Here is a 15,253-nt window from a genome sequence, read left to right as displayed (position 1 = left end):
GAGGCATGGGGGGTGGTGTTGGTAGGTGGCACAGTTTCTGAGACACTCTGGAGGGGTGGAGGGATTGGCTTTGGAAAGAAAAGGAAATGAGGGCTTGTATTTTTTCTGTGAAGTATGAGGCTGTTGAGAATAAGTGGGGGGGGGGAATTTGAGAAGAATAGAGAAAGCTTGAAAATAGGCATTTAAAGAGATAAAGAGTGGCACCTGGGTATCTCGGCTGGGCATCCGACTTTGGGTCAAGTCACCATCCCCACATCGGGCTTGCTGCTGTCATTGCAGAGCCAGCTTTGGGTCCTCTACCCACCTCAATTTCCCCTTCCCCCACTTGCGTGCATGCTCTCTCGCTCTCTCTCTCAAAAATAAATAAGCATTAAAAACAGATAAAGAACTGTTTCACTAGAAAAACATAGTAAGATTGCTGTATGATTGTTGACTGTGAATTTAGTGTTAGAATAGAATTCTATTTAGTTTTGTGACCACCTGCCCCTTCCAGCTACTCAGATTTCTTGCTACAAGTGTGGGGTAGACAAGTGGTTGAGTTCAAAGTTTTGATCTTGAGGTCATCGATCCTTCCTCCTAGCTCTGTACCTTGAAGAACAAACACAACCTCTAGTGAACAAGGTGCAGCTACCACAGTTGACTTTGATTGGACATCCTCATACAGTTAGTGATGTGGTAGAGGGATGTCTAGGTGGAGCTGGTGCAAGATTTTCTACTGATTCTAATTACTTTGGTGTCTTTCAAAAAATTGATTTGAAAATGCTTATCTTCCAGTTATTTGGTTGTAGAAAAATGAAACAAAGCCCATTTTTTTCCTTAGAATGGAAAAAAGATATAAGAATTAAAGTTCACAGCTGGTAAAATTAAGGATGTACATTTTAGATAGACAAAACGTAGGAATTTGTACTCTCTGTGTTTTATATTCAAAACCCGTATTTGGAAGCACAATGCAATTATGCTAGTCTATATTTCCTACTAATATCTCTTCTTTTTTCATTTTAGGAAATAGTCTAGTAAGTTTAACCTTTCATTTATTTAGTCTTCATGGATTAATTGAGTACTTCCATTTAGATATGATGAAACTTCGTAGATTTTTAGGTAAGTGATTCTAACCCGTTTAACAGAAATAAGATTTGAACAAGAATCTGTTTTAAGTTTTCATCAGTTTTTTCAGTTAGCTATTGCTCTAAAACAGACTACCGTAAATTTTTGTGGCTTGGAATGACACACACTTACTCAGCCCCTGAGTCTGTGGGGCTGTTGAATGCTGCTTGTAGTCTAGCTGAGTTCATTTATGTACCTGCAGTTGACAACAGGCAAGCTACTCTGTGGGCCTGGACTGGGACCTCAGCTGGGACACTGGGCTTCATGTGGCTCAGCTCTACATGGTCCCCCATTAAATTCAAAGGAGTCAGAGGAGTTTGGCCCCTTAATAAATTCACATTAAAAACAAAAAAAGAAGGAAATATATTTTATGACAAACTGAGCTTGTTCAAAGAGTGATGGGCAGTCTCCAAGGGAGCTGGCGTACCCGGACCCCTGAGACTGGCTCTCCGGGTCTGGCTCTCCGTCACTTCCACCCCATGCTGTTGGCCAAACCAAGTCTGATAGGGGGTGAATGACACCTCTCGTCCAGGAAGCTTTGAAGGTTCAAAGCCATGAATGGAGGGCATGGTGAAGAAGTGGGACACTTTTGCAGTCAATCTCTTAGGTTGACCACAGCTTTGTCACAAAGATGACACAATTTCTGTCCTTTTTCCAAACTTTGAAGGCTCAAACTTTAAAAGATTAGGTGCATTGCACTTAGGTGTTCTCTTTTTCTGATCCCAGAAATCTCTTTACGTTAAACTTAAAGATTATTTTTAATATGTTTAAATGTGCACGGTGATATTTGTGTAAGACTGTTTTGCTAGGGAAAAAGCTGAACTTTTTTGCCAAATAAATATGTTAGAAGAAAATTAGCATGAGGATTATTTACTTTTTTTAAAAAAGAAGGTAATATTTTCTTTCCTCTTAAATACTGAACTAAGATAAATTTATTACCTAGGACTTTTGAGAGACTTTTCCTGCATATTTATGTCAAATTTGTATACCTGCAATACTCCACTAACAAATTGTGTAAATTATAAAACATATATAAAATAGATATTAAGAGTAATCAAAAGGCTATTTGAAAGGATGGGTTAAAGTAAATACATAATTCTAATGCTCTTTCCTTCTCACCAGTGAGTCATGGTTCACCACTGTGGAATTGGCTCACTTTACTAGTGACCAGTAGATTACAGTGTTATGCCCTTGGGGCCATCCTGCAGGCTTGATGGCAACAGGGATAACTCCACCCCTAATCCTAGTCTCCTTTTTCATGAAAGCCTAACAGACATGGAGCAGAGACAGTAGGATTAAGAGAAGGTCCATCCCTACCACTGAAAAACTAATTCCAGTTCTGAAACGAATACCTCACTGATGATGCGCCCATGGATCATCTTCATATGCCCTAATAACTATAATATTTTAGCTTCATAAAGTTTTTTGTTTACTGATAAATTTCTAGAGTCTAAAACAGTACTTGGGACAAGTGTTTGTTGAATGAATTGCAATACTTTTAATGAAACCAAGAAACTCTTCTTAAATTACATTTGAAAGAGAGGAGTTTGGTACAATGATAAGTTCACATTTTAAAAGAGAAAAAGAGAGGCACCTGGGTGGCTCAGTCAGTCAAGCATCCGACTGCCGGCTCAGGTCATGATCTGATGGCTCGTGAGTTCAAGCGCCACATCAGGCTCTGTGCTCACAGCTCAGAGCCTGGAGCCTGTTTCAGATTCTGTGTGTCTCCCTCTCTCTCTCTGCCCCTCCCCCGCTAGCACTCTGTTTCTCCCTCTCTCAAAAATAAGTAACACTTAAACAAATAAAAAAGAAAAATAAACAAAATATTTATTGTTTTGACGTGAATACCTTCTGATAATTTCAAACAAGTTAGCAGCCACAGTGGTATTGATTCTTTGGACATACATATGAGTTCTGAGTGATTGTCATCCATCTGAATCTGAACAACTAGTTGGTAGCCACATGAAGATTGTAAGTGGAAAACTCATAATTATCACAATTCTTGTACTTTGCACAGGCCTCCCACGTACAATTAAATTTGAGATCTTTTTTCTTTGATGCAGTTATGATTCAAGAAGATTACCACAGTCAGAACCCTTACCACAATGCGGTCCATGCTGCAGATGTTACTCAGGCCATGCACTGTTACTTAAAAGAACCTAAGGTAAGATGCTGACATTTACAGGGGGTGCGAATCCTAAGAAAATTCCTTGACTTACTTTCAAATACTTTTCCTTAAATGAGTGATTTGACTCAAAATCAGAGGCTTCCTTCACTAAACTGAGATCTGGCTGGATCAAGTTTCCCATCCTGGTTATATTTGTACAGCAGTTGGACAACTGAATGATTGTTGAGAGAGAAGCTGGAGAAGTCCAGGTGAGGTCTGGATCCGACGAAACCCCCAACTCTGTGTTAAGACACTGCATTAACACCAAGCTCCTTGTAACCTCCATGAGGGCCGCACAGCATTAGTCCAATTCAGAGAATGAATGGGGAGCTACTGAAGGGAAGCAGGAGACTTTCCCACACCTGTCAGAAGCTGTTTTGTTTTGGTGCACCATGAAAGAGCCTGGTGGCCCAAGCTAGGCAAGGGGCTTTGGGGAAGGAGAGAGGTAGACGGTCTGTAAGATCTCTTGGGAGTTAGAGTGCCTAGCCTATGGTGTCTGCATGCCTTTGGGGGAATGAAGCAGAGAGAAGAGTCAATGAAGACTGCGTGGGGCAGCTGAGTAGAGTGTGGAATTCTGTGAGAGAAAGTACGTAGAAAAGGGAGCAAGTTTTGGGGGTAAGGCTGGTAGAGATGATGACCTCCACTTTGGATATGTAGAGTTAAATGTGTTTGTGTGGTATCCAAATGCAGATGTTGAATAGAGAGTTGGATAAGAGAGTCTGGAGCAGAGAAGAGAATCTGTTGGAGATATAGATGTAGGGATCAACTGTAGATGATAACGGAAAGCCGTGTTTGTCTTTGGATGTTTCCTACCCCTGATGGTCCTGAAATCACATTTGCTTACCCTCAGCCCTGTTTCTAAACTCTTCTCCCCCTGGGATCTGAGTTCCCACTAGATGTTAGAAGGGAAAGCAAGCTGACTAAATCAGATTGTGCTAATTGATGCCAGTTCTGAGAATATAGCCATGTGGTCACCAGTCTTGTCATTTTTCAAGAGATGGTGGAATATGTGAAAATACCCCAGTTTTTAAAGTATATACATCATGGCTTTTTTTAAAAAGCAACTTCATTGTGGTATCACTTGTATGCCACAATAAAATATATACATTTTATGGGTACATTTTTGACAAATGTATACTCCTGAGTGCCCGAATTTTCTAATTGAGCTTTTAAAAAAAACTCTGGGCCAAGGCTGAAGCCTCTGTTGAGAGTTTTTGGGAGAAACTGATAATCACCATACAGCCAGGTAAATGGAATGATGAAGGTAAGTGTCATGTTCTGTGAGACACAGAGGAGGTTAATTAAGCTGGTGCACAGGTCTGTGAAGGTGGCTCCCCTCCCATCTTCCACTGGCCACACCCAACGAGAAGCCAGGGGCGTGGAAGGTAAGGGCTGATGCCAGGCACTGGGCAAGGTGAGAGTGCAAAGGGTGTGGTAAAAATGAATAAAAATGCTGCCTTACCTGTGCAGCTCTGGCAGCACTAATTTTAAGCTTTTTTTTTTTTTTTTTTTTTTGCCTATGTATCTGATATTTCTTATTTTAAATACTTTTTGCCTTATGCAGCTTTGATTACACTTATTTGAAATACTTGGCTCCTAGGTGGCTCAGTCAGTTAAGCGTCTGACTCTTGATTTTGGCTCAAGGTCACGAACTTATGGTTTGGTTCTGTGCTGTCACAGAGCCTGCTTGGGATGCTCTCTCTTCCTCTCTCTCTGCCTCTTCCCTGATTGTGAGTGCATTCACATGCGCTCGCTCACACTCTCTCTCTCTCCCTCCTTCCCTCCCTCTCTCCCTCCTTCCCTCCCTCTCTCCCTCTCCCTCCCTCTTTCTCTCTCAAGTATTTTTTTTTTAATATTTTTCATGGTTAACATACTTAGTGAACTTAGTCAAAGCTTCAGTGAAGGAGATAAAATCACTAAACCCTAAAATGCAAAAATTCCTTTCTCCTTTATTGTAGTTTACATTTTAAAATAGACTCATTCAGTTTTAAAAGTACATTCTAAAAAAAGCCTTAAGATTGTATCTCTTACTGCCTGGGCTTTCACAAGGCTTCACACTTTCAAGTGCTTTCATTCAGTACATTTTCCTGGTGCTAGGAATCCAGTGGTAAACAGGACAGGAAAGGTCCCAGTGGGGGAAGCAGTCATTAGACAAATAAATAGAATGTTGACATATATTGTAGTAATTACTGCTGTGAAGGAATCTAAATCGAGGAATGTGCTGGAGAGTGACCAGAGGATGGCAAGCATTTACAGCTGTAGATAAGGTGGTCAGAAACCACGTAAACTGAAAGGAAAAATTTGAGAAGGAGTCACCTATAGAAAAATGCAGGTGCAGAGGGAATCAAATAGAAAGGCTTAAATATAGTATTTAGTGAGAAACCTGCTTTCCGGGCACCTGGGTGGCTCAGTCGGTTAGGCGTCCGACTTTAGCTCAGGTCAAGATCTCATAGTTTGTGAGTTCCAGCCCTGCGTCTGGCTCTGTGCTGACAGCTTGGAGCCTGGAACCTGCTTCGGATTCTGTGTCTCCTTCTCTCTCGGCCCACCCACCCCTACTCACGCTCTGTCTCTCTCTGTCCCTCAAAGAATGAATAAACATTTTAAAAAAACAAAAGAGGGGCGCCTGGGTGGCTCGATTGGTTGAGCGTCCAACTTCGGCTCAGGTCATGATCTCACAGTCCGTGAGTTCGAGCCCCACGTCGGGCCCTGGGCTGACAGCTCAGAGCCTGGAGCCTGTTTCAGATTCTGTGTCTCCCTCTCTCTCTGCCCCTCCCCCGTTCATGCTCTGTCTCTCTCTGTCTTAAAAATAAATAAACGTTAAAAAAAAAAATTTAAAAAAAAAGAAATCTGCTTTCAGTTTTTATATATGATTTCTGTGTAAGAGCTAATTCCTGGACTCTTAAGTGCAAAAAGAAATACTCAAAGCCCCCCCAAATTGCTAGAAAGTTAGGGCAAAGTTCCTTCTTTCTGTACTTGACATCAGCCCTAACTTGAGTGTTTACTTTCTGTGTTTTCATAGCTGAGCTTAGATTATAATTTTGTTCCAGTTGAGCCTATTAGCACCTAATAGCAACAATAAAAACAGTGACGTTTTTTGTTGAACACAGGAAAACTCAGCATTACTAGTTTTTTATTTGGAAAAGGGCCCTGATGATAGCTTTGCAGACGTCTCCATCAAATGGTTTTCAGTTTCTTCTTCACACAGCTTGTTGTTACTGTCCGGCATTACCAGATACAGTTAAAGGAATGGAAATAACAGTAGCCTTGTTTTGTTTTGTTTTGTTTTGTTAATTTTTTTTTTTACATTTATTTATTTTTGAGAGAAAGAGCACGAGTGGGGAGAAGCAGAGAGAGGGAGACACAGAATCCGAAGCAACAGTTGCCTTGTTTTTAACCCACTTTAAAAATTGTCTTAGTATCGTTGGCTTCTTTGTCTTTATTATAAAGGTAATCATTATTTTTTTTTACTACTGACAGTTTGTTATTTATCATTGACCGTTTCAGTCAGGTAATTAACTTACCTCTTGTGATTATTTTATTGTATCAGCTAAGATCTGCAATGATTATTGAGAGTAACATTATAATTGCTCACTTACACAATCACTTTTTCTGAGGTGACTATATTGTGAACGCTGTTCTGACTATATCCATCTGTTGGGAGAGGATTTTCTTAATAGAGTGGATATAGACTGCCCCAGGATTACTCAGCTTCCTTAAACATTAAAGACCTCAGAAACATTAAAGACCTCAGTTTAGATTCTAATTTTTTTTTTTTAACGTTTATTTATTTTTGAGACAGAGAGAGACAGAGCATGAATGGGGGAGGGTCAGAGAGAGGGAGACACAGAATCTGAAACAGGCTCCAGGCTCCGAGCCATCAGCCCAGGGCCCGACGCGGGGCTGGAATTCACGGACCGAGAGATCGTGACCTGGCTGAAGTCGGACGCTTAACCGACTGCGCCACCCAGGCGCCCCCTACAGTTTGGATTCTTAATTGAAGTCTAGTAACCAATTTGTTGATGAATAAGCGCCTTCAGTCATAGGTCTTATGTAATTGTACACTTAAAACTCTGATAATGTGAGCATAGATCTCACATTAAGTGTTCTTACTGCAATAAAAAAAAGTTGAAAGACCTCATAGGTCTTCTGTTGGTAGCAACTACGGTAATAAACATACAGAAACCTGTGTTTGTTTTAAACCCATTTCTCAAAAAAGATCATTTATACTTTGGCTGTCATTTTGAGTAAGTCTGTCTCAAATGAACACAGTGTAAGAACAAGGTCTGTAAACTCTGTGTGGATGGGAACACACATCATATTCTACCTCTCCCTCGTGTCGTGATGAGGACAGCACCTGGCAGGTGCTTGGTGCCCTTAATGAACAGTCTGAAAAACATGAAGGGGGAGGAGACTCGACACTACCATTTGAGGCAAATTCAAAACTACTGTAATGGTACAGAGTTTATTTCAGATATGTCTGTAATTAATTCTTTTGTCCCACTTCAGCTTGCCAGTTCTGTAACCCCTTGGGATGTCTTGCTGAGCTTAATTGCAGCTGCCACTCATGATCTGGATCATCCAGGTGTTAATCAACCTTTCCTTATTAAAACTAACCATTACTTGGCAACTTTATACAAGGTCAGTGCAATTTTATCATGAGATTTAATATTCTTGCATTCTGGAAAATGTTTTAATGGAGTCAAAGTAGTAAGCAGATTGTCCATGAACATTAGAATTTTAACCAGATTAATATTACCTACAGATAATTCTTTATGTTCAGAAAGAGACTCGCTATTAAATAACTCAGATATGCCCCTTTTTGTAGAATACCTCAGTACTGGAAAATCACCACTGGAGATCTGCAGTGGGATTATTGAGAGAATCTGGCTTATTCTCACATATGCCATCAGAAAGCAGGTAGGTGGGATTAAGACACATTTAATTTGTTATGAACTATGGAAATTAAGTTGGCAAAACAATTTTATAAAGGTTTCAAAATTATTCAGGTGTTCCCACAGTTTTCAGTTTTTGTTTAATGGCTGAATTATTTTATCTTAAAAGTTTATATCAAAATTCTAGTAATTTAAACCTGTTCTGCAGTGAAGACAGTAGTATTTTTTTAGTGATTTTTTTTATGGATCATTCCATAGATTTGAGTATTATAAAATTCACTCCAAATACACAGTGCCTCATAGTTTACTATTTATGTAAATAGTGTTACATGTTTCCATTTTATGCTCATTTGAATAAAACCTTATGTTCTAGGTATAAAGAAATTAATTATTCTGTATCATAAATACCCTCATTAAAAGTTTCAGGAAGTTTTCAAAATCTATAAGTAAAAAAAAATGCTTTATACCTCAATAGCATAGCCCTGGAGTCACTTCGGGAGCATAGGATAAAATAATGATGGAAGGAACAGGAAATACTAATTTTTTAAGAAAAGACCATTTAATGTTAAGCAGGCCATTTGAAAGCCTAATAAGCATCAGTGCAAATAAGCCCGATATGATGGTGATTAACAAAATCTCTTCTCACTGATCCACAAACAAAAGCTTTTAATAATGTCTCACTGAGAGAAGATGCTCTTAAGAAAACCATGTAAGTGGATATAAACCATCTAATTCTAGAAACAAGGTGAGGCATAAAAATAAGTTTGGGTACTAAAATTTAAGTTACTATTATTCTTTCCTTTTTCCATTTCATAACTTAAAACAACTTTATTTTAAAAACTTAAGTATTTTGTGTAATGACCATAAGAAAAAAGCTGGACTTTATTTTTTATTTTTTAAATCTTTATTCATGGATACCATTTGGAGTTATGACAATACTTCTGGTAAGTAAAATTGTTTCTTGCTGTAGTACAAATAGAAAAATTGCTTAAACCATAGTTTTTGTATATATAAGTTATCTTTTTCTTGATTAAAGCAGATTAAAATGTTTGCTTTCTTCTTTTTGTCATGTTTTACATTTGATGATTAACCCTATCGATAAAAACTGACAATAAGGAACACTACCTAATAGCATTCTTTTATGTTTCCTTTATTTAGGATTTATTTCATTTAATATCCAATATTGTGAGCCTTTTAATCTGTTGACAGCTCTTTACTGATATTTATACAAAGATAATGTTCGCTACAGCCCATTGAGGGGAAAAAAGGAAGGGTTTTTTTGGTTTTTTTTTAAGTTTATTTCTCTTATTATTTGACTTGAGACAGTCTTAATTATTTTTTTACTTGAGACAGTTTTAAAAATGATGTATGATGTATTTGCATTAACATGTTACCTTTTCCTTTCCAGAAAAGTTGGATATTCATGTAGATAATTGATTCTAGAATTTGACCTTGAAAATACAGTTACATCTAAACTTTATCAAATTGTTTGGTGGGGTTTCGTCAGCATATAATCATGCATCTTAGTCAAAATATCTTCCAGACTTAGTTGTTGAATGGGCTGTTCTTTCTCCGTTTGAGCCAACCTTCTGACTTCCAGGTATCAGACACCCAAGAAAGAAACCAAAGTTGTGTACCCTCAGCACATCCCAGCCAAAAATTTTATAAAATAACGTATCAGGCTCATATGGATTTGTTTTTAGACAACTAATTCCTCCTTGGCTGGCAAAATAAAGGCATTCTTTTGGGAATGTACACATATTTGTACTTTCCTGCAAACTCCTTTGGTTTTAGTTTTGATTTGGTAGGTTTTTTTAAATGCATTCTTTAAAATTCATTTGTTGTGATAGGTTAAAAGTTGAATGGCAGAATATTAAGTTTAAGAAAAAAAAATCAAGAAGTAACTTTAATTGAAAGTCTTGTATTTTCTTTTTATATTTCTCTAATTCCAGGCAACAAATGGAGACTCAGATAGGTGCTTTGATACTAGCCACAGACATCAGTCGCCAAAATGAGTATCTGTCATTGTTCCGGTCCCATTTGGACAGAGGTGATTTACGCCTTGAAGATGCCAGGCATAGGCATTTGGTTTTACAGGTAAAATGGGGTTGGGAAAGATTCTTTCTAGGGTAAATCACATGACTGTTAGAATAAAAATGAAGTAGTCTAGTGTAGCTTTCAGAGTGGTTAAATTTTGAGGGAAAGCTGTGGGATTTCCTTCCATTAGTAAAATATCTTACAGAAGGTGAATCTTCTCCTTAGGAAAGCACCGTTGTTTTTGTAGTTTTCATACTCGTGATTTCTAACAAAAACCATTTTTGTGAGATTAGGGTACTGACCAACAAACAGTAATTTATTTTATTTTATTATTTTTTTATGAATTTTTTTTCAAATTTTTACTCAAATTCTACTTAGTTAACATACAGTGCAGTATTGGTTTCAGGAGCAGAATTCAGTGACCTACATACAACACCCAGTGTGCATCACAAGTGCCCACCTTAGTACCCATCACCCATCTAGCCCATCCCCCACCCACCTCCCTCCATCAACCCTCACTTCTCCTTTGTTAAGAGTCTCTTATGGTGGGGCACCTGGGTGGCTCAGTCGGTTAAACTTCTGACTTTAGCTCAGGTCATGACCTTGCAGTTAGTTTGTGGGTTTGAGCCCCACATTGGCCTCTGTGCTGACAGCCCAGAGCCTAGAGCCTACTTTAGATTCTGTGTCTCCCTCTCTCTCTGCCCCTCCCCCACTCATGCATGCTCACACTTGCTCTTTCTCTCTCAAAAAATGAATAAACATTAAAAACAAAATTTTAAGAGTCTCTTATGGTTTGTTTCACTCTCTTCTTCACCCCCTTCCAATATGTTCATCTCTTCCATTTCTTAAATCCCACATATGAGAGAAATCATATGGTATTGGTCTTTTTTCTGATTGACTTATTTTGCTTAGCATAATACACTCTAGCTCCATCCATGCCATTGCAAATCACAAGGTTTCGTTCCTTTTGATGGCTGAGTAATATTCCAGTGTGTGTGTGTGTGTGTGTGTGTGTGTGTGTGTGTGTGTGTGTGTAGGCGTATTTTATATATATATATAAAATATATATATATGCCATATCTTCTTTATCCATTATCAGTCAATGGATACTGATGCTTTCTCCATACTTTGGCTGTTATTGCTAATGCTGCTATAAACATCAGGGTACCATGTACCCCTTCAAATCTGTATTTTTGTATCCTTTGGGTAAATACCTAGTAGTATAATTGCTGGATTGTAGGGTAGTCTGTTTTTAACTTTTTGGGGAACCTCCATCCTATTATCCTGAGTGGCTGCACCAGTTTGCATTCCCACCAGCAGTACAAGAGGGTTCCTTTTCTCTACGTTGTCGCCAACATCTGTTGTTTTGTTGTGTTAATTTTAGCCATTCTGACGGTTGTGAGGTGGTATCTCATCATGGTTTTGATTTGTATTTCCCTGAGATGAGTGATGTTGAGCATCTTTTAGCCAAGTGTTTTATTTTCACAAATTAGTTCTTGGATCTAAAAATGAGCGAGAATACAATGATTTATTTGTAGCTTTATGTTTAGTCCAGTCCTTATGCTTGGCTCTTGGGTATAAAGTGTCGTTTAGCATTCCTGAAGACATGATTGATAGACATAATAGCATCATAAAATTAATATAAAAGACAATGAATTTTCTGTTGCAGCATTTTTCTTCATTAAAGTGTCCTTTTTTCCCCACTATTGGAGTATACTTAAGCTTAGTACAATTGAAATTTTACTTTTTTCTTTAAAGAATTTTAATATTTTGCTTGCTAGATGGCTTTGAAATGTGCTGATATTTGTAACCCATGTCGGACCTGGGAATTAAGCAAGCAGTGGAGTGAAAAAGTAACAGAGGAATTCTTCCATCAAGGCAAGTTACAGTTTTGAGTGATAAGTGGTCTGTTCAATTCATTTTTTAGCATCATTTGAATAAAAAAACCCAGACATTTACAGGAGTCAAGCAATAGATGCTTGTTGGTATTTTTAGTGACAACTCAGTGTAGATGTACATACAGGCAATAATGTACAAATTGAGCATATTTTGGAAATTACCAGTTCTCTTTTGAAATGATGAAATGTGAGTATTTGCATTTATAAATAGACATAAGTCAGGTTAGAAATTTTGCTGTCCAGAAAGATTTCCCTGACCTTGTATCTCATCATCCCTTTTGGAGGGTCCCATGGCCCTGTGAACATGCAAGTTATTTTTAGTAATTTAAAAACAGGAACCAAGGATCTTCATTTCATGCGCCTTCCTTTTAGAAATCTAAGTTTTAAATTAAAATGCTGACAGAATTATAGTCTTGGGGTAACACCTAGTAAAATTTTTCATCTCCTCCATTTAAAATAGGATATCAGCTTGGCAACCTTTTCTATGTGTGAATAACTTAAAAATTTTAAAAAGAACTAATTTAGAAGCCATCCTCTCTTGAGGATTAAGTATGTCATGCATTTTCTAAGGAATTTACAGGTAAGATGAAGACTTTAACTGTATACTTAAGCAATAGTTATGTTCCACATAAATCATTCTATCTTGTTTTTATAATTTTAGGAGATATAGAAAAGAAGTATCATTTGGGTGTGAGTCCACTTTGTGATCGTCAGACTGAATCTATTGCCAACATCCAGATTGGTAACTATACATACTTCTAGCTGGTTAGAAAAATGCTGCTGATTTTAACTTTGCCAAGAAGAGATCTACATCTGAAATATAAATTATTAAAATTGTGCTCATTTCTATTTTTTAATTTAAGAAATTTTACCCATTTTTCCTTTTTGGGGCTCTATTTATAATTTACTCTCATTTAATCTTAGGTCATAAAAACCATAATATTTGCAAAGCAGGTAGCAGTAACTGTTTTAAAACTGACAGAATACGTGATTTGCTCATGTGGAAGCTTCTTTTGCATAATTCTGGGATTGCATTCTAAAATGAAAAAAGTGACCACCGAGCACAATTATAATGTGAAGTCCATTTTCCGCTGTGGCTCACTTTTCTCTGTCACCGCCTGTGGATTAATTCTTCAGCATCCTGTACAGGCCTCTTGTAAGCTTCCCTCGAATAGTCTCTTTGGTTCTCTCCCCGGCAACTTCCCCTCACATACCCATAGCAACCTGGGACTCTGCAGTGTTCCCCAAATCCATGGCACCCCTTTACTCTTTCCCCCTCGCCACTCCTTCCCATCTGCCTGATGGACTCATTTTTCCTGAAGATCCACCTCCTCCGGATGCCACCTTTTACTCTCTCCAGGCAGAGTCCTTTTCCAGAGTCGCTCCTTTTCCAGGCCTCCAGAGCACTAGATACACGTCTCCCCTAGCTCCCAGGTCCTTCCTGCAGCGATGTATTCCTGAGGTTTTGCACTGCGCCTAGAAGCAGGAGGCACTAGAGAACTATTAATTAAGTGAGACATAATTGTAACAGAAAGCACAGGGAAATGTGCTGATTAAAATAGGGGCAGCTTATTGTAAAAGAGCACAGGAGTGGGTGCTGGGGTTTCGAACGTAAAGTAGGAGGCCAGCGTGGGGATGGGTAAGTCAGCAAGGTATTGCGGGATGAATGTGATTTTGGTAGCTGGTGTTGAGTAGGGCCTTTGAGGATTAGGTTGAACATAAAGAAATGGGTGCACAAACTTCAGAAAGATAAAGTTTCTAGAAATCCAGAAGACAGCACACATCTGTGGCATAGTGCTTTGAAAAGAGGCTTGTAGGGGTCAGAAATTCAGAAATCTGATACTTACATAGTAATTGCAAGGCATCGTCATGTGGAAGGCAGTGGGTAGTAACCGACTTGATGGCAGAGGAACAGGTAGGGAAGATAAAGAGCCAGGCCCAGAAGAGTGTGGCACAGACCTGCGGGAATGGCGGGGGCAGGGGAGGGTGGTGCTGGGGCTCAACCAGCCAGAAGCCTGGGGAATTTTGCAGAGGGGGGAGCTTTCTTTGTGGGGGATAAGAAGACACTTAAGAAGCAGATCTGGGGTACCCTGAGTCTCAAGTAGAAAAACCTTCAAATGCAAAAGAACAGGTGAAATATGGGCAAAGGGAATTAAATTGAAGATAGGTGAATGAGTAGCAGAGTCATTGTAGCTACTTTTAAGTTCTTTTGCTGGAGTCAGTGACTCTCTAGATTAATTTGACAGTAGGTTTTTAAAAACTACAATTTCTAAAAGGGAAAGGAAGCTAGATCCCTTAAATTCTTCACTTCAGTCTACAGATCTTGTCAGTGTCAGCACTTCTAGGTCAGGCTATCTAAGGGACAAGGATAAGGGAAATGATGGTAAGAGCTGACATCTGCCAACTCCTCACAACAACCCTAGGAGACACGGACTTCTCGTAGCCTCCTTTTCAGATAGTTTGCCCAATTTATACAGTTATAAACTATACAGAATAAATACTGTGCTAAACAGTGGTTATTCAGAGCCAGCATAGGGTCAGTAAGTAGATGTCATGTGTAATTAATACAGTTTCCTTCTTTGATAGAAATAATGGTTTTGTTAAACAAGAAAAGAACACATACTGGGGAAGTAAGGCATTTGACAAGGTGTCCTGTGGTATCTGTGGGGGTAAGAGAGAGGCAAATGGGCTCGTACAACAAGTGGATTCACAAGCAGCTAATGAATAGAGCCCCGCCCTCCAGGAGGGTGCTGTGTGGCTGTCTCTGTCCATGACCCCAGCCCATTCATTTTTGTCAGGTGCTTAAGACCTAAAAGAATGAGGTTAACTTAGAGCCACAAGTAATACTAATTTGTTGGTTGTTAGAGGCAAGATCCAAAAGCTCTCAACCAGTTGGAATAACGGGTGAATCAAATAAGATGAAACTCATGTAAAAGCATGATAATAAGGTTCTGCATTTGGGTATAAAACTCTAGCGATTCACCACTTAACTGTGGCACCTGGAAGGGACAGGGCTCTGGGTGACTGGTTCAGCCTGACACTGTGGTGTGAGGATGGCTACCAAAAAGCTGCTGTGTTCTTTGACCGCAGAGGTGACATTTTCCTCTATTTGTTACGTCTTTCTCTTCACCAGAATGTAACTCCTTGAGGGCACA

General features: G+C 38.9%; 1 protein-coding gene across 3 annotated transcripts in view; it reads left to right on the top strand.

The window, feature by feature from the left end:
• Window positions 1–15,253, top strand: part of PDE7A (phosphodiesterase 7A) — a 271,768-nt gene that overhangs the window by 253,551 nt on the left and 2,964 nt on the right. For all 3 annotated transcript variants that reach the window (XM_047842854.1, XM_047842853.1, XM_047842855.1), the window contains 7 exons: window positions 1,003–1,098; window positions 3,168–3,268; window positions 7,778–7,909; window positions 8,097–8,188; window positions 10,116–10,260; window positions 11,982–12,078; window positions 12,760–12,840. In XM_047842854.1, the coding sequence (XP_047698810.1) occupies window positions 1,003–1,098; window positions 3,168–3,268; window positions 7,778–7,909; window positions 8,097–8,188; window positions 10,116–10,260; window positions 11,982–12,078; window positions 12,760–12,840 (744 nt within the window). The remainder of the gene's footprint in view (window positions 1–1,002; window positions 1,099–3,167; window positions 3,269–7,777; window positions 7,910–8,096; window positions 8,189–10,115; window positions 10,261–11,981; window positions 12,079–12,759; window positions 12,841–15,253) is intronic.

The sequence above is a fragment of the Prionailurus viverrinus genome, chromosome F2, assembly GCF_022837055.1.
Source record: "Prionailurus viverrinus isolate Anna chromosome F2, UM_Priviv_1.0, whole genome shotgun sequence".
Lineage (NCBI taxonomy): Eukaryota > Metazoa > Chordata > Mammalia > Carnivora > Felidae > Prionailurus > Prionailurus viverrinus.
The sequence above is the reverse complement of the archived record's forward strand: the minus strand, read 5'-3'. Positions and strand labels throughout refer to the sequence as shown.